Source organism: Bufo gargarizans, chromosome 5 (assembly GCF_014858855.1).
Source record: "Bufo gargarizans isolate SCDJY-AF-19 chromosome 5, ASM1485885v1, whole genome shotgun sequence".
NCBI classification, from domain to species: domain Eukaryota; kingdom Metazoa; phylum Chordata; class Amphibia; order Anura; family Bufonidae; genus Bufo; species Bufo gargarizans.
This window is the reverse complement of record NC_058084.1, coordinates 70,172,364-70,195,569: the sequence shown is the minus strand read 5'-3', so window position 1 is coordinate 70,195,569 and position 23,206 is coordinate 70,172,364. Positions and strand designations below refer to the sequence as shown.

The following is a 23,206-nucleotide window of genomic DNA, read 5'->3' as shown; positions in this document are numbered from 1 at the left end:
CGCTTATGGTGGCTTGCAGCTGATTCAGCGACAGTTGGATAGATGAGAGGGAGGACTGTGAACTGCCGCTCCCTTGCTCTGTCCTCAGAAGGCGATAGAGCTCCGCCTTCCGGGCCGAAGCTGGATGGGGAATACCTCTCTTATTCAACTCGGCGATGAGTTTAGGGACAGTCCAACGCCTGAGTGATGGGCTACCAGCGTGCCCTGAAACTGATGAGCCGGGGCCCGAGAGGGAGTCCTCAATATCGGATGGTTGGGACATCTTGCACCCGAATTGCACAGAACTGGACCTTGCTACAGGAGGGTACTGGAGAGAGTACGGGGAAAAATAAATACCTGCGGACATAAGCAAGATAGGCACGAATGAACACCGCTTTTGGGAGAGCCGACGAGAAAGGAAGACCCAGGGGTGCCAAGGGCGGGGTGGGTGAACAGGCGAGAAGAGGAACTGAACGCCTCTGGTGCCTGCTTGAAGGACCTGGATGAGTTGGGTGAAAATTCTTAGAATGGGAGCGTGCCGTGACCGAAGGGGGACCCACGTGACGCAGGAAAAGGAAGGCGAGAAAAGGACCTGGTGGTCCGGGAAGGAAAATGACCCTGGCAGCAGGGGTCGACTGAAGAGGCGTCACTGGGTGGAGCTGGCGTGCTCAGAAGTGCCTATAAAGAATGTGAATGGGTGGATCAAGACGACAGAGACAGAGCGGGCCTGGGCGATCCAGGATGACAGAGACAGAGCGGGCCTGGGCAATCCAGGACGACAGAGACAGAGCGGGCCTGGGCGATCCAGGACGACAGAGACAGAGCGGGCCTGGGCGATCCAGGACGACAGAGACAGAGCGGGCCTGGGCGATCCAGGACGACAGAGACAGAGCGGGCCTGGGCGATCCAGGACGACAGAGACAGAGCGGGCCTGGGCGATCCAGGACGACAGAGACAGAGCGGGCCTGGGCGATCCAGGACGACAGAGACAGAGCGGGCCTGGGCGACCCAGGATGACAGAGACAGAGCGGGCCTGGGCGATCCAGGACGACAGAGACAGAGCGGGCCTGGGCGATCCAGGACGACAGAGACAGAGCGGGCCTGGGCGATCCAGGACGACCGAGACAGAACAGGCCTGGGCGATCCAGGACGACAGAGACAGAGCGGGCCTGGGCGATCCAGGACGACAGAGACAGAGCGGGCCTGGGCGATCCAGGACGACAGAGACAGAGCCGGCCTGGGCGATCCAGGACGACAGAGACAGAGCCGGCCTGGGCGATCCAGGACGACAGAGACAGAGCGGGCCTGGGCGATCCAGGATGACAGAGACAGAGCGGGCCTGGGCGATCCAGGACGACAGAGACAGAGCGGGCCTGGGCGATCCAGGATGACAGCAAGAAGATGGGCCTGAGTGAACCAGGAAGACTAAAGACACGAGCCTGGGTGATCCAGGAGGAAGGAGACAAGCGAGCCTGGGCGGTCCAGGTAGACTACGTATGGCGATTGGGAGCAAAACGATACTGTAGAAATAGTAAAACAACATGTATAAGATACCTGAGGAACCCAGGAACTTGATGAACAGCTACCCGGCTGAACGGGAAGTCTGGACAAGCTTAGCCGCGATCCTGCTCCTATTGGGGAAAAACGAATCAGCACCCAAGTATGACAATGAGCTCACAAGGAGGAAAAAGAAAAATGAGACCGGAAGCAGCATTGCGACCCAGAAGGGAAGGCCCGTCTAAGTGATCTGCCGCCCCCCTCCACATACACGCCGGGCCGGGCAGCCGGCAGAGCCACATGCCTGTGCACAAAGGGGCGGCCGGCCGCTATGCCAGGAACCCGAGCACGGAGGGCAGCCCACGCCACCAAGCCATGAAAAGCGCCCAGAAAGGAGGCGGTAAGTGGAGCCAACCAGGCGCGCGGGAGGCGACATCACCGCCGCGCCACCAACGAGGGCACAGGAGGGTAGCATGCGACGCGGAGGTGCAAATGCACACAGGAGGGCGGCACAACAGGAGTTGAGGACATGGCAGCCGCCAAATTTTTCAATCAGTTCATCTACACAAATATTGTCACCCAACCATAAAATATATAAAAATGCAATAAAAAAGAAAAACAGATAACCTGCGAATTAATAACATAAAGCGCATTAAGGATTGTCGGGATATATAAGATGACCATTTTGTTACGTACATGTTAAAGAGGCCTCACGTATCATTGTTTTTAGCGCTCAACTAAACCTATCTCTGGGGTGAACATCAATATAATATGGACCGTGGAACGGATCGCCCCCACCTGGAAAGCCGCCGACGCCGGTATCGCCGAACCCTGCTGAGGAGAACAGACCTGTGGAGAAGAGGTTCCCCTGGCGCTGGAGAGAAGAGGGAGACCGACCGGGCGGAGGACGGATGCTGCCGCACGCTCCAGGCAGCCGAGCGAGCCGAGACTTACCCGGAAGTGACGAGGCCGCGAACCGGAAGTGACGAAGCGGAACGAAGGAGCCAGCCTGAAGCGACCGTCCCGGAGGTGAGGTCGCGTGTGAATATAACGCCGGCAGCCCCGCCCACAAATGCAGGCTGTAACCAGCCTTAATACTTGTCCACAGAATCTCCCCACGATGGAGGAGCGACAAATACTTGTATCGCTCCTCCAGCGTCGAGATATTTTTAAGGGTTCAGAAATAACCCATTTAGAATGCTCCTGATTATTTAAACAAAAGACATAAACAAATTATCAATACAAATAACATTAAGAAAAAAATAATTTATATAAAATATGAATATATAAAAAAACATTTAAATGGTATAACATTTATTTTTTTACAGTTGCTTGTATAAAGGTTTGGGGGAAGTAGAATGGTGGGGGTGGAGGGCAGTTTACAGTTTGGGACCCCTCTGTCCGGTTCTTCTGCCAGTGGACAAATAAGTTTGTGTTGGGGGAAGTGCAACAGAGGGAGTATTTAAGGTTGAGGATTGGGCAGGAGAAGGACTTTCCCGACAAGAGTAGAGGGAGTGGTGAAAGAGGTAGGAGGAAAGTAGCGAGGAGGAGAGGGAGAAAAGTGTTGAGAAAAAGAGCTCGGTGGTTTGGGAAGGGGGGTGGGGAGGTTGGGATGGGGGATAGGTGAAGGATGGGGATAGGTGTGGGATGGGGGATAGGTGTGGGATGGGGGATAGGTGTGGGATGGGGGATAGGTGTGGGATGGAGGATAGGTGTGGGATGGAGGATAGGGCAGGGGCAGAGGATAGGTCTGGGGCGGGGGAAGGGGTGTGGGGCGGTGTTGCACTTGCCACAAGACGCAGTCCACTTGTCTTCTGGCCTCAAACAGCTGGTCAGGCATGAACTGTTCCATCACGGGGAGTAACAACCTCAAATAGTGATGCACCGGACTCATTTGCGACGTCAACACGGCCCCCTCCTGCAGACGTCTCAAATTATCCTCCAAAGCGGCAACTATATTTGTGAATCCCATCAAGGACTCGTATATGAGTCTTGTGAGATCCTCGTAGTCTGCCTGACGCTCCTACTGGTCCTCTGGTGACGCATGAGGGCCTCAAAAAGTGGGGCTAATGTCGCCATCGTTGCTTCGCCAGAGGGCAAAGGTAGGGGAACATTGAGGTCCTGACCAGTTGCTTGAGCTGGACGTGAGTGACCCGCAGTGGCCGGTTCCTCAGGGACCGCTTCCGGAGGTACTTCAGGCGCTCAAGTACTGCTTGCTGTTCTGTAAAGCAAAGAAAAGAAAAACACAATTACCAATTGTACTTCGGTAGAACACCTCTGGATAAGAGGTGAGCAAAGCGACTTGGGATGCTACATAGGAAGTTGCATTACAAAAAAATGTCATACAAATACTGTACATAGATAGAGACCATACATTCTATTGGTGTACAGAGAAGTGTCTACGTACAGTATGATTTTTTTTGGGGGGAAAGCAACTTCAGACGTATAATCTGAAGCACCCTTCGCTCATCTCTACTCCATAAAATACTATGTGTATGTCCAAGACAGAGTGCCAAATGATAGTCTGCCTGGGCCATACACATACATTGTAGAACAGGCATCCTCAAACTGCGGCCCTCCAGCTGTTGCAAAACTACAACTCCCAGCATGCCCGAACAGCCTACAGGTATCAGCCTACAGCAGGGCATTGTGGGAGTTGTAGTTTTACAACAGCTGGAGGGCCGCAGTTTGAGGATGCCTGTTGTAGAACATATTTCATAGTCTGTATAAACATAATATCTTACCTTCACAGCTCTAGGGTTATTCGTAGGAACCCCAAGGCGGCGTAGCGATATGGCCGCTTGCGAGTTGCTCCAAAACCACTCGGGCGCTGAACTTCTTCATTGAAGTCCTTTTTGTAGCGGTCCCTGATTGACCGCCACCGAACAATAATTGTCTCGTCTGGAACAAAAAAAAAAAAAAAGCATGAAAATTGATTAGTCTTTCGAATGCATAATTTTTTTACATCAAAAATTATTTACTATTTAATTGCACCTGCCACAACAACCATAATAAAAAAAAAAAAAGGTGTTAAACCATCGGTGGCAGTGACCCACATCAAATAGATGGTAAACCTCTTTTGAGCAATAAAACATACGTGTATGCCATCTACAAATGAAATACTTTATACTTATGGCACTCGTCTCATTGACTGTCTACGAGGTCGTCCCAATTTGTCACAAGGGCCGCACATATCTTGAGCCAGAGGAACCGTGTTGCATGATGGTCTGCGTGGCGGTGGTTGGTGTGGTCCGACAATGGTGGTCATTCCTCCACCATCTGGATGAGGAGGTCATTGTCAATAAAAAAAAAAACGTTGACGTCCTCCTCATCCGTTCTGGTGGAAACTTGGGAACCCTAAAAAAAAAAAAAAAAAAGAAGAAAATAACCATGTTATAACTATAAAAATTAAAAACACTTTGATAATACTCACATGACCCCAACCGCCGCGTGCTCCATGACGCCCTCTGGCAGAGGCTCGATGACCTCTCTGAGAGGCAATGGGATAAGATGGCTGTAAAAAACTAAAAAATAAATTAATTTAATAACATACAATAACATATCTCGTTGAGAAAAAAATAATAAAAAAATACCGTTTGCTGTCCTCCACCCACGAGTTCCTCGTCTTCTGGACTTTCAGGGCCGGGAGGCATCTCCTCCAGAGATGATGAATGAGAACAAAATAATTAAATAAATTTGAATATTTACTGAAAATTACAGTTGGGAATGCTACCCAACTTTACATACCGTATCACGTCGGCGACGTCGTCTAGAATTAGAGCTCCCGGACTCACTTGAAGATGTGACTATAGAAAAAGTAAATTAATATTTGATCTTTACTGAAGACAACAGACCCACTAAAATATTACACTAAAAAGTACATAGGGACTGCAGGTAGTATACGTACATAGTGGATGCTAGGAGTAGCAGTACCTAGGACTACTACTCCTAGCATCCAATATGTAATTATACCACCTGCAGTCCCTGTGAAAAAGTACATAGGGACTGCAGGTGGTATAAATACATAGTGGATTCTAGAAGTTGGAGTACCTAGGACTACTACTCCTAGCATCCACAATGTACTTATACCACCTGCAGTCCCTAGGCAAAAGTACACAGGAACTGCAGGTAGCATAAGTACATAGTGGATGCTAGGAGTAGCAGTACCTAGGACTACTACTCCTACCATTCACTATGTACTTATACCACCTGCAGTCCCTATGCAAAACACAGGGACTGAAGGTCGTATAAGTACATAACGGATGCCAGGAATAGCAGTATCTAGGACTACTACTCCTAAAATCCACTATATACTAATAACATACAGCTCCTATGTATAAGTACATAGGAGCTGCTTATACTTTATTTTTCTATTGTTGAATAAAAAAACAAACAAAGAAAAACCTTTATACTTACCTTCAATGACGTGCTTCCTTCTCCCTCGCAGGCTGGAGCAAAGAGACAAACAGGAAGCTGCGCCACCAGCTCCTCCTATATCCCGGCGCAGGCGCAGACTGGAAATCCGGATCCGTCAATGCGGCAATTTACAGAACACTTTGGAACGGATCAGGCATTAATACATTTCAATGGAAATGCATAATGCATTCTGGAAAGTGTCTTGGAATTTTGGACGGAGGAAAAACTGCCGCATGCTGCAGTATTTTCTCCGTCCAGAAAACGTTCAGTGACATCCTGATGCATCCTGAACGGATTACTCTCCATTCAGAATGCATTAGGATAAAACTGATCAGTTTTTTTTTCCGGTATTGAGCCCCTATGACGTAACTCAATGCCGGAAAACTTTGACGGAAGTCTGAAAGTACCCTTATTTAATAAAATGTATCTGTATAGCGCTCATCATTTAAATTCTCTGTCCTGCTCACTGAGACAAAAGTACAGTACTTGCTTAGTTCCATCCTTCAAATGCCACCAGCTGTAGCAGCAGTGGCGTAACTAGAAATGACTGGGCCACACAGCAAATTATTGAATGGGGCCCCCCGTCCCCCAGTAACTTCTTCGCAACCCCTCCTTTCATGCAACCTCCACTCCTGTGAATAGTAAAGATCGCTCTCTGAGACCATGCCCGGCAGCCGGTACACACTGTCCCTGTATATAATGTCATTATATAATACTGTTGAGGGGGCCCTGACAAACAAATATTGTGGTCCTCCTCCTGGGTGGGCCCCTTCTGAGTCTTCCCCTATAGCTACGCCCCAGTGTAGCAGACAGGACAGACTCCTGAGAAAGAACACTGACAACTTAAAATAAGTCTAGCAGAACAACTGGAACAATGGATGTGGAGATCTCTGGATCCATGTGAGGTACAGAGCTGGTTCTAGCTTGGTTAGAAAGAGGTTTTCATGTACTAGATTATGTATGATTTAAATTTTTTACATTATTCAGGGATAACTCCTCCAAGTAGTAAACCAAGAAACAAGGACAAATTTTAGTGCAACAAAGACAATTCTGAGTAGTGCTGGACTGTGGATTGTCTTTAAATCATAAGGTATTTTTTCTAATAAGAAATATATTTCGGACACCATGCCGTTACTGAAAGAACATGCCGCGGATTCTTCCACCAACAGACCATTGAGATATTACCTGTGTGGAATTCGGATAATCCCCCCAGGATTAAATACTAAAAGGTTGTACTTATCAGTCAAATGCTTTAAAGACAATGACAACAAGACATGGAATACATTTAAATTAGAAAAGTTCAGACTGGGATAAGACTGACATTTGGTAAGCAGCTGCCTCAACAATTACTATGCATCAACAGAAAAGATCAAAAAGCTTACATAATACATAGGTCTAGTCACCAGACAGCTCACTTAACAAGCAGGCCAAAAGATTTCCTGTAGTAGATAAAGTGGACCGAGGCAGCCATATTCCATGGCAACTTCCACTTATTATGCCAGTGCAAGCAAAGCACTGAAGTATATGCAGACCCCATACATATTAGTAGTGTTAAGTGAACCCGAACTGTAACGTTCGGGTCCGTACCGAACTTTGGAAGTTCGGGTACCCGGACCCGAACTTTGCCGGAAAAGTTCGGGTTCGGGATTCGGGCATTTAATAAAGATTTTTAAAGGCTGAAGGGCAGCCAATCAACAAGCTTAAGTTGTAGGCACTTAGAAGCCATCACAGCCATGCCTACTAATGGCATGACTGTGATTGGCCGGTGCTTCATGTGACCCAGCCTTTATACAAGCTGGATAACGTGTAGCACTGTCCATCAGCTCTGAGTACTGCAAGGACAGGAAGCAGGCAGCTGGAACAAGGGAGAGTGTTAGGAATCTGGCTATTTATTTTGTGGGTGACCGATAATGATTTTTTGTGGGTGCTATACATCAGCTTTGCACGCCTGACACAGAAATATAATAATAAATCTGGCTGTTAATTCTGTGGGTGACCTATAGTGATTTTTTTTGTGGGTGCAATGCATAATTTTTGTACTCCTGACACAAAAATGTAATAGTTGATCCGTCTGTTAATTCGATGGGTGACATATACCCATTTTTGTTGTGAGGTACACCTGCACTGCTTACGTGACAGGGAAATTAATATAGTTAATCTGTCTGTTAGTTCAGTGGGTGACCTCAAAGAATGAGGAGAGCATCAAATAAGCGACATGTCCCTGGTCGTGGTGCTGCTGGTGGAGCTCCTGTTGCAGGGAGAGTTCGTGGTCGATCTGTGCCAGCTACATGCCCAAACAAAACACATTCCTGAGGTGCACGTAGGTAACAGTCTGTTCAGCGTAATTTGGTAGGCCCGAATATCTGTGTACGAATGGTGAGGCTAGAACAAGTTGAGGAGGTAGTAGATTGGATGGCTGACAGTGCCTCCAGTTCCTTCACATTGTCTCCAACCCGATCCCCTGCTAAAACCGCAGAGTTGGCACCTGCAGCACATGGGCATCTGTCTTTCCCCCCACCCCCTTGCAAATCAGCCAAGCAGTCTGAGCCCCAAGTCATGCAGCAGTCTCTTATGCTTTTTGATGACGGAGTCTCCGTGGGCCATCCACCTAGCCCTGCCCCAGAAGTTGAAGAGATTGAGTACACTGATGCCCAACCACTTAATTTTTCAGGATGTGAACATGGGAGGACCACCGCAGCAGGTCTCTGATGATGACGACTGCTATGGCGTTCTGCCGTGTGCCGACCGGCAAGGAAGGCATCGGTGGGTGGAAGATGATGAGTTCCTAGACCCCACATGGAATCAAGGTCATACGAGTGACGTGTGTAGTTCGGAGGAAGAGGTGTTGGTCACACAGCACCAGCCGCAAAGCAAAAGAGGGAGCAGGGTGCAAAAGCAGAGTGGCAGTGCTCTAGCCAGTATGCCTGCTACTGCCCGCCACACCCAGGGACTGAGCACAACAAGCTTAGCTCCAAGGAGTTCTCTGGCGTGGCAGTTCTTCAGAGAATGTGCTGATGACAAGACGCGAGTGGTTTGCACGCTGTGCAATCAGAGCCTGAAGCGAGGCATAAATGTTCTAAACCTGAGCACCACCTGCATGACCAGGCATCTGAATGCAAAGCACAAGCAGCAGTGAAGTACACACCTGAAAAACCACAAAATATCTCAGGCTCCTCCTGCCCTCTCTTCTGCTGCGATCTCGGCCTCTTCCTCCGCCTCTGGAGGGACAGTGGCACCTGCCACCCCGCAAACAGATGATGTGGCAAAAACACCACCACCATCACCCAGCATGTCCACACTGTCCCATGGAAGCGTTCAGCTGTCCATCCCCCAAACACTGGAGAGAAACTGGAAGTACCCCCTACCCACCGGCGATCCCTGGCCCTAATGCCAGCATTTCAAAATTCCTGGCCTTTGAAATGCTGTCATTCCGTCTGGTGGAGACAGAGACTTTTAAAAAGCTTATGGCGGTGGCTGTCCCACAGTAAGTGGTTCCCAGCCGCCACTACTTTTCCAGAGAAGCCTTCCCTGCCCTGTACATCCAAGTGGCGGACAAAATCAGGTGTGCACTGCGCAACGCCATGTGTGGCAAGGTCCACATAACTACCAATACGTGGACCAGTAAGCATGGGCAGGGACGTTATATCGCCCCCACCTGCACACTGGGTAAATGCAGTAGCGCCTGGGCCTGCAGCGGATAGCAGTTTGGCGCATGTCCTTCAGCCACCGAGGATTGCAGGACGTTTCTCATTGCCTCCTACTTCACTTACTCCTCTATCGCCTCCTCATCCGGTCAGCGTAACACTTGCACCACCAACTTCAGCACAGCCAGGGGGAAACGACAGCAGGCTGTTTTGAAACTCATCTGTTTGGGGGGAAAAAACCCACACGGCGCAGGAGCTGTGGACGGGCATGGAACAACAGACCGATGAGTGGTTAGTGCAGCTGAGCCTCAAGCCTGGCCTGGTGGTGTGCAATAACGGGCAAAATCTCGTAGCAGCTCTGGGGCTAGCCGGTTTGATGCACAGCCCTTGCCTGGCGCATGTGCTGAATTTGGTGGTGCAAAGATTCCAGATTACCCCGATATGTCAGAGCTGCTGCAGAAAGTGCGGGCCGTCTGTGCATGCTTTCGGCGTTCTCACCCTGCTGCTGCTCGCCTGTCTTAGCTGCAGCGTAACTTCGGCATTCCCGCTCACCACGTCATATGCGACATACCCACAAGGTGGATCTCCACCTTGCACATGATAGAGAGACTGTGCAAACAGCAGCAGGCGATAGTAGAGTTTCAGCTGCAGCACAGACGGGTGAGTCGCTCTGTGAAACAGCACCACTTCACCACCGAGTGGGCCTCCATGCAGGACGTGAGTGCCGTGTTGCGCTGTTTCGAGTACTCCACCAACATGGCCAGTGCCGATGACGCAGTCCTCAGCATTACTATCCCACTTCTATGTCTCCTTGGAAAAACACTTCGGGCGATGATGGAAGAGGATGTGGCACAGGAGGAAGAGGAGGGATCATTTCCACGGTTATCAGGCCAGTCATTCACAAGTGACTCAGACGGTGGGTTCCTGCACCAACAGAGGCCAGGTACACAACTGTCCAGCCAGGGCAGTTTTGCAGGATGATGATGATGAGGAACCGTTTTCACAGCAGGGTGGCACCCAAAGCAGCTTATGGGCATCAATTGAGCGTGGCTGGGGAGATACAGAGGACACAGACGATACACCTCCCACAGAGGACAGCTTGTCGTTGCCTCTGGGCAGCCTAGCACACATAAGCGACTACATGCTGAAGTGCCTGCTCAACAACCATCGAATTGCCCACATTCTAATCACTGCTGATTACTGGGTGGCCATCTTGCTGGATCCCCGCTACAAGGACAACGTGCTGTCTTTAATTCCGTCACTGGAGCGTGATCGGAAGATGCGTGAGTACAAGTACACACTGGTAAACGCTCTGCTGATGGCATTCACACCTGACAGCGTGGGCTCAGTGAAAGCACAAGGCAGAGGAGGAGGAAGAAGTCACCAACACAGCTGGGGCACTGCTAGCACCTCAGAAGGGAGGGTAAGCATGGCGGAAATGTGGAAAAGCTTTGTCAGCACGCCACAACAACCAGCACCACCAGCTGATACGAAGCGTCTTAGCAGGAGGCAGCATGACAGCAACATGGTGGGGCACGCCTACACAAACTGAATGACGGGTCTGCCCCCTGCAACTTCTGGCTCTCCAAATTGGGCACATGGTCTGAGCTTGCCCTTTTTACGCCTTGGAGGTGCTGTCCTGCCCTGCAGCAAGTGTGTTGTCCGAACGTGTGTTTAGCACGGCAGGATGGGGGGGTAATCACAGACAAGCGCAGCCGCCTATCCACAGCCAATGTGGACAAATTCACGTTCATTAAAATGCACCAAGCATGGATCCCACAGGACTTGTCCGTACCTTGCGCTGAGTAGACAAGTATACCGGCCGCACCCAGCCATTGTTACTCCACCGCACTTTCTCTTTGCATTCTCTTTTCTATTTCCCAATGTTTTGGAGTCTTCCCAAATTTATTAAAAAATTATAATGAAAAAATAAAGGAATATTTTTTTTTTTAACAACAAAAACAGCTACCTCCTCCTCAGCTTCCACCTACACCGCCACGTCCACCGCCTACTGAACCTCCTACTACACTTTGACCTCCGCCTCCTAGTTCAAGATTATTATTTTTTATTGTTTTCTATTCAATTATTTTCTATTCTGTGTTATTTTAAGTCATTTCACTATCCATATTTGTTAGCAGGGCAAGTGTCCTGCTCTTACCCGCATTTTGCTTCCTTTTGCAGCCGTCTAGCCCTTACTACTATTTTATAGCCACTTTAGTGCACCAAAGTTCAGGTCCCGATTGACTTCAATGGGGTTCAGGATCGAGTTCTGGTCCACATTGAACCGAACCCGAACATCCACAGGTCCACTCATCCCTAAATATTAGCTATTATACCCTGAACTTCAGGAATAGTAAGCTACTAAGCTGATTATACCTATCTTAACAGCACCCAGATGTTCTGCCTCATCTGTTTGGAAATCAACATTGGCCCCTGCAATATGTGCACATAAAAGGTCATGATCTTGGAGCTTCACATACTCTAGCACTACCTAATCACACTGCATGGGTTCTTACAAGGTATGGGAACTTTTACCAGAAGATTATTAGCAGCCGACTAATAAACAATGCAGTCCTTTCACATTAAAAGCTTGTAATCAAGGCTCAGTCTTTACTCAGAAGGAACACATAACCTCAGTGTTGACCTCCCTTGCATATCACTCCTTTTTACATCCATGATGAAATTTAAAATAATAAAGAAGCGAGTGCTCATCATTTAGTTATAAAATACCAAGGCTGTGGAACAATCAAAATCAGAAACATTAAAGTTGTGCACAGCGAGGATCCTGGCCATTATGGAATCACGTCAGACATGGCCTTAGGAGTTATTATTAAAGGGGTTTTCAGAGAGTTTAAAATTGATGGAATATCCTCAGGATAGATCATCGATCTCTGATTGATGAACGTCCAACTCCCAGAACTGTGCATCGCCTATATTGACCATATGAACAATGAATGTGATATCACTAGCGTAGCAAGAGTCTGTAGCACTCATCAGAATACTGTGGCCTCTTCAAACCACTGATCATGCTGGTGCGGGAGTTGGAACCCCACCGATCAGATATTGATGACCTATCCTGAGGACAGGATTTTCTGAGATTCAGATACTGATGACCTATCCTCTGGATAAGTCAATATCAGATTGGCAGGGATCCCAGATATCGGACCCAATCAGCAGTTTGAGGAGGTGCCATGCAGCATCTACTTGCACCAGAACTCCACAGCCTCTTTGCAGCCTACCAAGTACAGCAACATCCTTTTGATAGCAGCTGTGCTTCGTCAGCTGTGAGGAGGCTTCACTAGAACGGGACAGAGCTGTGCTTGGGTCACATGACCAATGAACGTGATGTCAACAGCTGATCGGCGAGGGTGCCAGGAGTCTGACCCACCCATCTGATATTGATGACCTATCCTGAGGATAGATGACAAATATCAAAGTCTTGGACAATCTCTTTAAACGCTTGGAAAATCTCTTTATAGGTTGCTCAGATCAGGGTTGTTGTTAGAAATTAAAGGAACCCATTTCTATGAACACACTAAGTAAACCAATTTTATATTTTTCCACCTTGAATGGAAATATGCTACACTTTGGTGATAAGGGATCAGAAAATGAACTACTTTCAGATATGAGCTAAAGATCACCAGCTTGGACCAAAGACAACCATTCTTAATTAGAGAAGGTTAAGTGTTTGACCTACTGTAAATGCTAAATGAAGACACAAGACCAGTAGAACATTTCTCAGTTACAAGGCAACAGCAGTAATACATGACACTTGTAATAAAAAAAATAAAAAAACTCCCGTAAGAAAATTAACTTTAAAATTGACTGCAAATGCAAATCTGTATTGTGAGAAAAAGTGATTGACAAAACCCCTAGGCAGGATGTAATCAGGGCGGCTGAAGACTTTACTATGAAGTAAAGAAATGTAATCGCTTGACAAGACCTCATGGATTTACACTATTTCCCACTGATAAAAGATTGAGGCTCCTCTTTGATTTACATATCTTTGAGTAAGGGCTAGTTAAACAACTATATCATGCTTGCTTGATTTTTTCTGCTACCTTAGCGCAAATTCTGAATGATAAAAAGCAAAAGGTGATTTATAAGTTATGGAAGTAATGAACTATTTTTAACAAAAATCCGCAAGTTAGCATTCTCTTCATCAAATCTGCTGTCACATTACATCAATCAGACCTTTAGAAAATGAATGCTTAGCAGATTACTCTGATCAGTATAAGAACAGTTACATAATATATACTGTAAAGTCACAGCTGCAACAAATGAGGATAGATAGAGCAAAGAGAAATGGATCTGTAAATGGGACATATCTCAACGTTCCAGCGACAAGTACCCCCTACTCAATCTACATCAAAGTAACCACAGGGTGAAGATGGCATACTGTGCTTAGCTTATGAACAGCGCAGCATGAAGATATTGCGAATACCACCTAGAGACAAGGTATGTCCCCTTTGGAGTAGACAAACCACTGACTGAGAACATATGGTCTAGTTACATTATTTTAATAATGATCTGAAAAAAATATCTGAGCACCAACTTTAAGGACTATTGCAACTACTGATCTAGTATATGCTCTATCCACCCTACCTAGAGAAGTGATCCATGGGGACTAACATCGCTGTGCCCACTATCCTCCTGCCATCACTAGATGCCTTATTTCTGAATTGTAACATCACTATTTAGTTTCTGTGGTGTATATGGTGACATTTTGTATGCATTATTCCTTTCCTGCAATAGCACCATGAGCATTAACTGGGCGACATCACTTTGTGCATTATTCATCTACTAGCTTTGTGCGTCACACTACTGAGCTCATACTGTGTGCATTACGGTCATAGCATTCCAATCAATACCAGAATCACATAATTATATCCACTACACATTGGATATAACTGTTAGAACTTGGGATGGCAGTGAATGCACTTGAAAGTGAAAGTAAAAACAGATTTAAAAGTAATATCAGGAAGTATTACTTTACTGAGAGAGTAGTGGATGCATGGAATAGACTTCCTGCAGAAGTGGCAGCTGCAAATACAGTGGAGGAGTTTAAGCATGCATGGGATAGGCATAAGGCCATCCTTCATATAAGATAGGGCCAGGGGCTATTCATAGTATTCAGTATATTGGGCAGACTAGATGGGCCAAATGGTTCTCATCTGCCGACACATTCTATGTTTCACTGATTTCACTCCCGACTCTATTTCATACCAGCTTTCAAACAAGACCAGGCCCATAGCTTTAGCTGCTACCAATCCCGAGATATGAGCAGCTAAAACAGCCCTCCCCTTTTCTTAAAGGGGTTCTACACTTCTACAGAAACTAGCCGCCTGGTTCCTACTTGTATATTAGACCTCAAGTATTTTTTTCATTATTTGGAGCAACAGAAGCTGCAGAACAGAAACTGCTTTTAAAAAAATAATAATTTATTTTTAGCCAGAGATGAGTAAAATGCAATGATTAAAACAAAATGATAAAATTGCCCCAGTAGCCTTTAAGATTCATAAAGGGGAAGGTGAACTGTTATACATAACAGAAAAAGCACTGGGATAAAAATGAGTAATTCACATTCCAGGCAATGGATATAACACAAACTGACTTGCGCCAAATAATACACATAAAGCATTATAGCTTTTATGCAAAGAGGCTAAAACAACAGGAAATAAAGCATAGAATACAATCTTTAATCAGTTGATAAAAGCATCAGATAATCCCCTTTTTAGACAGTGTCCACATTTTAATTCAAAGCTTAATATTTGGAAATAACAGAGAACAAATAAATACGTCTACAATTTTTAATGAAAATTACAGGCTCTGTGCTGATGCTCGACACAAAAGACAATTTAGTTCCTCACATATAAAATAACAAGTCTCAGTAGCTATAGGTGACAGCTAATTTCCGCTAGCCTCGCTGTGCCCCGAAGCTACTAATGGATGCCCGTTTTCAAGTACTATTGGAAAATATTAAACAAAAACAAAAAGAAAGCTGTCATTTTCTTGCGTAATTGCAATCCAAACTGAGTGCAAGGCTAAAGTACTTCACATAAATTACATAAATATATCAGTGTTTTATTTAAATAGATCTGGTTATTCGTACAAAACTGTACAACTATTGCAACAAAGAAATAAAATGCTTTATAAAGTATAGCGTAGCCGGAGCTATCCCTCACCACATTAGAGAATACATCTGCGTTCACATCCCCATCTATGGGCTCATGCACACAGCCATTGCCGTTTTTCAAAGTCCGCAAATGGCGGATCCGCAAAGCAAGGTTACCGGCCATGCGCGTTCCGCATTTTCCTGCCCTCTGTAGAGCAGTCCTCGTCTGTAAAAAGGACAAGAATAGGACATGTTCTATTTTTTTGCGGGTGTCGCGGAATGGATATGGACAGCACACTGTGTACTGTCCGCATCTTTTGCAGCCTCATTGAAGTGAATGTGTCCGCATCCGACCTGCAAAAAAAATGTGTATCAGATGTGCACGAAAACTACGGCTGTGTGCATCAGCCCTCAGACTGGATGTCCATTTTTTCAGAAATTGGAAGGACCCTGAAACGCGTCATTTTTCTCTCCTTTTACATCTTAGACTTGGTCAGGAGCCCTTGTAGCTGATTCCTTCACATTCGGTGGAAAACCAGCACTGCAAGCTGATCCATTTTTTTCCAGCAAAGTGACAGACATCTCAGCGGAATCGGAAGAACCCCATTATAAGGTCTTATGCACACGACTATATTTTTGTTCTATGGGTCTGTAAAAAAAAAAAAAGCATCCGTGTGCGGCAGTGGTGTATCTTGGTTTTGTGCTGCCCTAGGCAAGACTAAACTCGGGCACCCCCCTAATATAAATTTGACCCATCCCTTCCTTGTTAAAAAACAATGTGCAGCTAGAGTTAGTACAGTATTAATCCCTTCCTAATTCTCCCCCCTCTAACCACCCAATGGGTCCCAACCCCCTTACCCCATAAAACAACTAATTAATTGATTTTTTGTGAATTACTGTAATTTAAGTACTTACAGTTTTTGAAGACAGCAGGCTCAGGGTTCAGTGCATTGGTGGCCGGGGCCTGACCTCAGTGTTCACGGTGTAACCGTGTGCAGGATCCGCTCTGCATTTGGAGGAGATAAGGCTCACCCTACCGTTGCCGGCCCATGACTCCACCTCCGTGTGACGTCACAACGGCAACGTGAGGACGCAAAAGGCAGGGGAGGTCGGGAGGAAGTACGTTTTTCAACTCCTTCACTATGCAGCGCCGGCGATGCCGCTCGCATAATGAAGGATCGGACAAGGGGCAAAAAATATATTTAGCATATTGTGTAACTATCACTAAGCAAACAAGGCATTTTGCCGCCCCCTTTTCAAGTGCCGCCCTAGGCAAATGCCTTGTTTGCCTTGTGATAGATACACCCCTGGTGTGCGGTCTGCATTCGTGCGGCTGGGCCGCAAATTATGGAACCTGCCCTATTCTTATCCTTTCGGTGACAAGAATAGGCTTTTTTTTTCACGCGAAAATTGCAGGATGCCCACGGACCACATCTGTATTTTGCAGACAGAAAAACAGATACAGTTGTGTGCAGAAGGCCTAAGTCAGTGTGGTTTGTCAGGTGCGCTTATAGATGTAAACCACATTTCTAAGGCAACCCTGGTGCATGATGCTTCAGAAATAAACATTCCTTAGTTCAGAGGTATGCTTCGTCAAAAATACAGTCAAGAGGTAAAAAATGCAAGAGGTAAAAAATATTTGGATGTATTAAGAACACTCCACATTCAGTTCCAATTCATGTCATTAAAGTCTTAATCCAGCCACACAAATAATTCTTTACTCAACACAATTTCTCGCTAGACCCCCATATACATGCATGCCAGACCTGGTCGATTATGAATATATATAATCCATTTATTTTTTTCAATAGGGAAAGGAAATTGACACCTCTAGCAGCACCCTGTCTACAATAGGAATAAAGGGATGGGACAAGTTGAAATTCCCTCTTTCCCATGTCATTTTTATAGAAGTCAAAAGGCATCCATATACTGTACTTAAAGGGGTTGTTCACTCCTTTACGAGTGATGGCCTATCCTTAAGAAAAGCCATCAATATCTAATCTGCAGGGATCTAACATCCCAGACCGTGGCAAATCAGTTGTTTTGCAGTAGTTAGGGCACCGGAAATCGGCACCACAACTACACAGCTCCGTCCATTTAGCAATGGATGCATATGGTAACGCTGCCGCATTCGCTTCCATGGGAGCAGTGCTGCACGCACAATTGACGGAGCTGTAGTTACTATATACTGTATGTATCTACTGCAAAACAGCTGATTGGCAAGGATGCGGGGGTATCAGATACTTGTCTTGTAGGACTAGCTCATGTGAATGTAATAATACCTTTCATTTAGCTTTTTAATTTATGTGTAAATGAGAAAGGTAAGTGTACCGAGGGTGGGCCCAAGCCACTCGGTGCACCCTTGGCTTTCCTGCCAGACCCTCCCTGTCTTTGACTGGCAGATTCCTGCATAGTCATCTTGCCTGGCCCTGCCAATCAAGGAGAAGTAGGGGTTGGCAGAGGAAGAAGGAGGAACAAGTGTGCACTGAGTGACTTGGGCCCTCCCTCAGTGCACTTAACTGCTGATCTGCATATAGATTATAAGTACTTTTTCTCCAGAACAATACCACAGATCACTAAGTGAAAAGCATCATTACATTAAGCTGAGGTAGCCCTACAAGACATTGTGCCTGAATGACAGACTCACTTTAAATACTTAAATAAAAAGATATGAAAAAAAAAATCTGAAATAAAAAATGTTATTTACACATAGCATGAAACCTCTGACCAGGGCCTAAGCAATATAGATTATGACATATAATGTCTACTTCCTGGTGAAAACTAACCACCATCTAAACATGGACAATCAGCCAGTAAAGTATGCAGTACTTTTATATAAAAGAATACAGAAATCCAGAGCAGCATATAAAAAAAATGTTTGGGTCAGAACCATTGATTATATAAATGCTTATCATTTCTGACCATTCATCAGCTTTTATTTGTCTTGCAGAAGAGCAGAAAGCTCTGCAATATGTTGTATCCAGCAGGATTTCTCTTCTGAATCTTTTTCGACTAATTGTTCCACGGACCTTTTTAAATTGTCCTTTGTCTCCCGGCATTGGGGAAGAATCTGCAGTGGTTTATCACAACGTGGCTGGTTCTTGTGGTTGCAGCATAAAATATTGTTAGGGGTTGGCTCCTTGTGAAGAACATCCTTTTGTCCTTCAGCTTTTAGATGAGTGAAAAGATTAGACAGAGTCTGATTGCAGGTTTCCAACTGGAGATCCAGCTGGTGGTTTCTAAGCCTCTCCTCGTCCAGCTTCTGCTGCAGATGTCCGTTCTCTTGATTTAGTTCAGCGAGCTAGATAAGAAAAGGGAAAACAATTAACATAAGTGTAAATGTAATTTATTTATTAGATTTTATATAAAAACTGGTTTGGACAGATTTGGTTGAAAAATAAAAACAAGGCTCATCTACAACTGCTAAATGATATATAACTGGACGGCTTACATTTTTATAATTCTATATCATAAAGAAAAAATATTTTCTTCTCTTGTACTGTCCCATGTAGGGTCATTTGATTTCAGCTGGAATCACACGTGCTGTTTTTAAGGCAAGCACAAGAGTGGATACAAACGCATCCACTCCTATCTTTGGTTAAAATAAAATAAAAAACAGCATCAAAAACAGTCCCAAAAGCTGCACGTGTGATTTCAGCCTTTGGGTATGGTTGCACAACTTCAGGCCTCGTTCACATTCCCGTGTCCGTTTGACGTCCAGGAAAATAAATCAATCAATCTGTGCTTCAACCGTGAAGGATTTGTGTTTGGTCTGGGTGTCCGTTTTTTGCCCTCCGTGTGTCAACCATATTCCATGGACACTGCTCAGCTGAAAATTAATTTCCAAAGCATGTCCTACTGGAGGTCAGTGAAAAACAGACCAAAGCATTGCATGTCTCCATGTCAGTAAAAAAACCACTGATATGTGAACAGACACAGTAAAATCAATGAGTATGTGTGCTGTCAATGGAAAATGTCAACAGCACACGTCAGTGAAAAACGGATATGTGAACGAGGCCTCAAAGACAAAAAAAATCTGCACAAGATATATGCCAAAAAATTGGCACATATCGGATAATAAATGACCCCCATAGAGGTTAAAAATGGCTGATAAGGGACAAGTACATGCAGCTCAGGCCTGGAAGAAGTGCAAACAGTGAAAAACTATGTTGATGAAACGTATCCACCACAACATATATTTTAACTTGATGGAACACGTTGATAGAATATTTTTAAATGGTATCTGTCAGCATGAAACTGGCTGACCTGTTACATGTGCGCTTGGCAGCTGAAGGCATCTGTGTTGGTCCCATGTTCATATATGCCTACATTGCCTACAAAAATGAAGTTTAAATACATGCAAATGAGCCTTTAGGGGCAATGGGGGCGTTGTCATTACACCTAGAGGCTCTGCTCTCTTTGCAACTCCTGCGCCCTCTGCACTCTGATTGACAGTGCTAGGAGTGATAACGGATACACGGCCTGGTACCGCCAAAAGAAAGTGTAGATGACATGGCCCAATACAGAAGTCTTCAGCTGCCGAGCGCGCATGTAACAGGTCAGCCAGTGTCATAGGTACCAGTCTGCTGACAGATAGTGCCACAGCTGCTTTCTTCTACGTGAAAAAGAGCTCAAGGTGTTGACCTGACCACTAAATTCTCCACATCCCAATCTGATAAAACAGCTGAGCGATGTGCTAAAAAATAACAACCCCAATCTATGAAGGTCCCAGCATTACTTAACCCCTTCAGCACCCTGCCATATTTCACCTTAAGGACCAGGCAAATTTTTGCAAATCTGACGTGTCACTTTATGTGGTAATAACTTTGGAACGCTTTCACTTATCCAAGGCATTCTGAGATTGTTTTCTCGTGACACATTGTACTTCATGATAGTGCTAAATTTCAGTCAATATTTTTCATTTCAGTGCTTTGCTGGTGACACTGTTGGGGATTTATTCAAAATTGAAGGCATACTGAACCAGCATGGCTACCACAGCATCTTGCAGCGGCATGCTATTCCATCCGGTTTGCGTTTAGTTGGACCATCATTTATTTTTCAACAGGACAATGACCCCAAACACACCTCCAGGCTGTGTAATAGCCCATTTGACCATGAAGGAGAATGATGGGGTGCTGCGCCAGATGACCTGGCCTCCACAGTCACGGGACCTGAACCTAATCGAGATGGTTTGGGGTGAGCTGGACCACAGAGTGAAAGCAAAAGGGCCAACAAGTGCTAAACATCTCTGGGAACTCCTTCAAGACTGTTGGAAGACCATTTCAGGTGACTACCTCTTGAAGCTCATCAAGAGAATGCCAAGAGTGTGCAAAGCAGTAATCAAAGCAAAAGGTGGCTACTTTGAAGAACCTAGAATATGACATATTTTCAGTTGTTTCACACTTTTTTGTTATGTATATAATTCCACATGTGTTAATTCATATTTTTGATGCCTTCAGTGTAAATCTACAATTTTCAGTCATGAAAATAAAGAAAACTCTTTGAATGAGAAGGTGTGTCCAAACTTTTGGTCTGTACTGTATATATATATTTTTTTGGGCGACTGTCTTATCTAGGGGCTCATTTTTTGCAGGATGAGATGACTGTTTGATTGGTACCTTTTTGGGGTGCATATGACTTTTTGATCGCTTAATATTACACTTTTTGTGATGTAAGGTGACAAAGAAGTAGCTAGGGGTTAGGTCATGTGATATTTTTATAGGGCAGGTCGTTATGGACATGGAAATACCTAAATACCTAATATGTATACTTTTTATTTATTTATTTAAGTTTTACACAATAATATTTTTGAAACAACAACAAAAAAAATTATTATGTTTTAGTGTCTCCATAGTCTGAGAGCAATATTTATTTTTATTTTTTGGGCGATTGTCTTAGGTAGAGTATCATTTTTGCGGGATGAGATGACGGTTTGATTGGCACTATTTTAGGGTGCATATGACTTTTTGATCGCTTGCTATTACACTTTTTCTGATGTAAGGTGACTAAAAAGCTTTTTTGACACAGTTTTTATTTTTTTACGGTGTTCATCTGAGGGGTTAGGTCATGTGATATTTTTATAGAGCCAGTCGTTACGGATGTGGCAATACCAAACGTGTCTGTTTTTCTATATATTTTTTTTTTTTTTTACAATTTTGCGTTTTATTTTGGAAAAGGGGAGTTTTTTTTTCTTGAAACTAAAATTTTTTATTATGGAAAACACTGTTTTTTTTTACTTTGTCGCACTCTGAGACTTCAACTTCTGGGAGTCTGATCCCCTCTGTAAAGCATTACAATACATTGTGTATTGTAATGCATTGGCTGTCAGCTTGTATGCTGACAGCCTGCCTGTGAGACCCAGCATAAGGGCTGGATCTCACAAGCTTCTGTAGATGGCAAGCTCCGATGCCTATGGAAGGCATCAGGCTGCCTTCTCTGCCTTTGGGTCCCCATCACTGCAGTGCGGAGACGCGATGGGGAAGCGGAGGTCAGCTTTGACCATGGCATGCAAGGGGTTAATACGCCAGCATCGGCGTATGCAGCAGATGTCCGGCTGTCGGTGACTGCACCCGCCTGATCAGCCTTCTGTACATGTAAGTCAAGGGTCCTTAAGGGGTTAAAGCAGTGTTCCTCACTCGATTCCCTCATGGACCACCTGCCGGTCATACTTTGAGAATATCCCACAGAATGAATACCTGTGGTAATTCCTGATGCATTGACACCAATTATATCACCTGCTCAATACCAAGGAAATCCTGAAAACATGAACGGCAGGTGGGCCCTGAGGACTGGAGGTGAGGAACACTGACTTAAAGGATCCGTTGCTAGCATCTTGGTGCCAGATACTACAGGAAACCTTCAAAGGTCTTGTGAAGTTTGTACCTTAATGGGTGAGAGCCGCTTTGGCGGCACAGGAAGGGGACCTACACAATATCGAATGGTGTTTTTTTATTTATTTTTTATTTTTATTTCAGATTGGCATATATTTAATATATAAATGCCCACCGCCTGCCTACTTCGTTAGAACCAGACTAGAATTGCTTTATGCAAAAATGTCAAAGATAATTAACCATTCCAACAATTGTACAGCGATTATCACTACATTGCTCATAAAGTGACAGGCTCCACCTGTACTCTGTGCATAAATGTCATTCCAATTTAAAAGTGGGATACAGAATTTGTAATATAGAGAAAATACATAGAATAAGAGTTATTTTATAGGTTTTGATAAAGCTCGTACACATAAATGAACTTCAAACGTTGGTGTGTGATGTGAGGTTATAGTTTGAACATGGTTGTAATAATCCTAGGGAGAGGTAAAGACTAGTCATTAGCTGTAACTCAAATGCTGTATTTTGCAATTTGGGCATTAATTAAAAGATCGTTCCCCGGCTTTAAAATGATAAAATGCGAGCAATTGAATCTGAGGCTCAGAATAATGGACAATAATGTGTAGTCCATAAAGCTTTCTAGGTATTTGACATGATTAGTGTGCTGGGTTTTTATGCTTTTCTTTCCCTTTTAAGAAACTTTAAAATCGAAATAATTGGAATCA

General features: G+C 45.0%; 1 protein-coding gene across 2 annotated transcripts in view; it reads right to left on the bottom strand.

Moving 5' to 3' along the window:
* Positions 1–16,937: 16,937 nt before the first annotated feature.
* Positions 16,938–23,206, bottom strand: part of LOC122939589 (polyamine-modulated factor 1-binding protein 1-like) — a 340,683-nt gene continuing 334,414 nt past the window's right edge. Inside the window, exon 25 of one of the 2 annotated variants that reach the window (XM_044295697.1) lies at positions 16,938–18,952. In XM_044295697.1, coding sequence (XP_044151632.1) covers positions 18,587–18,952 — 366 coding nt within the window. In that variant the 3' untranslated portion in view covers positions 16,938–18,586. The remainder of the gene's footprint in view (positions 18,953–23,206) is intronic. The other variant, XM_044295698.1, reaches the window with a different exon arrangement.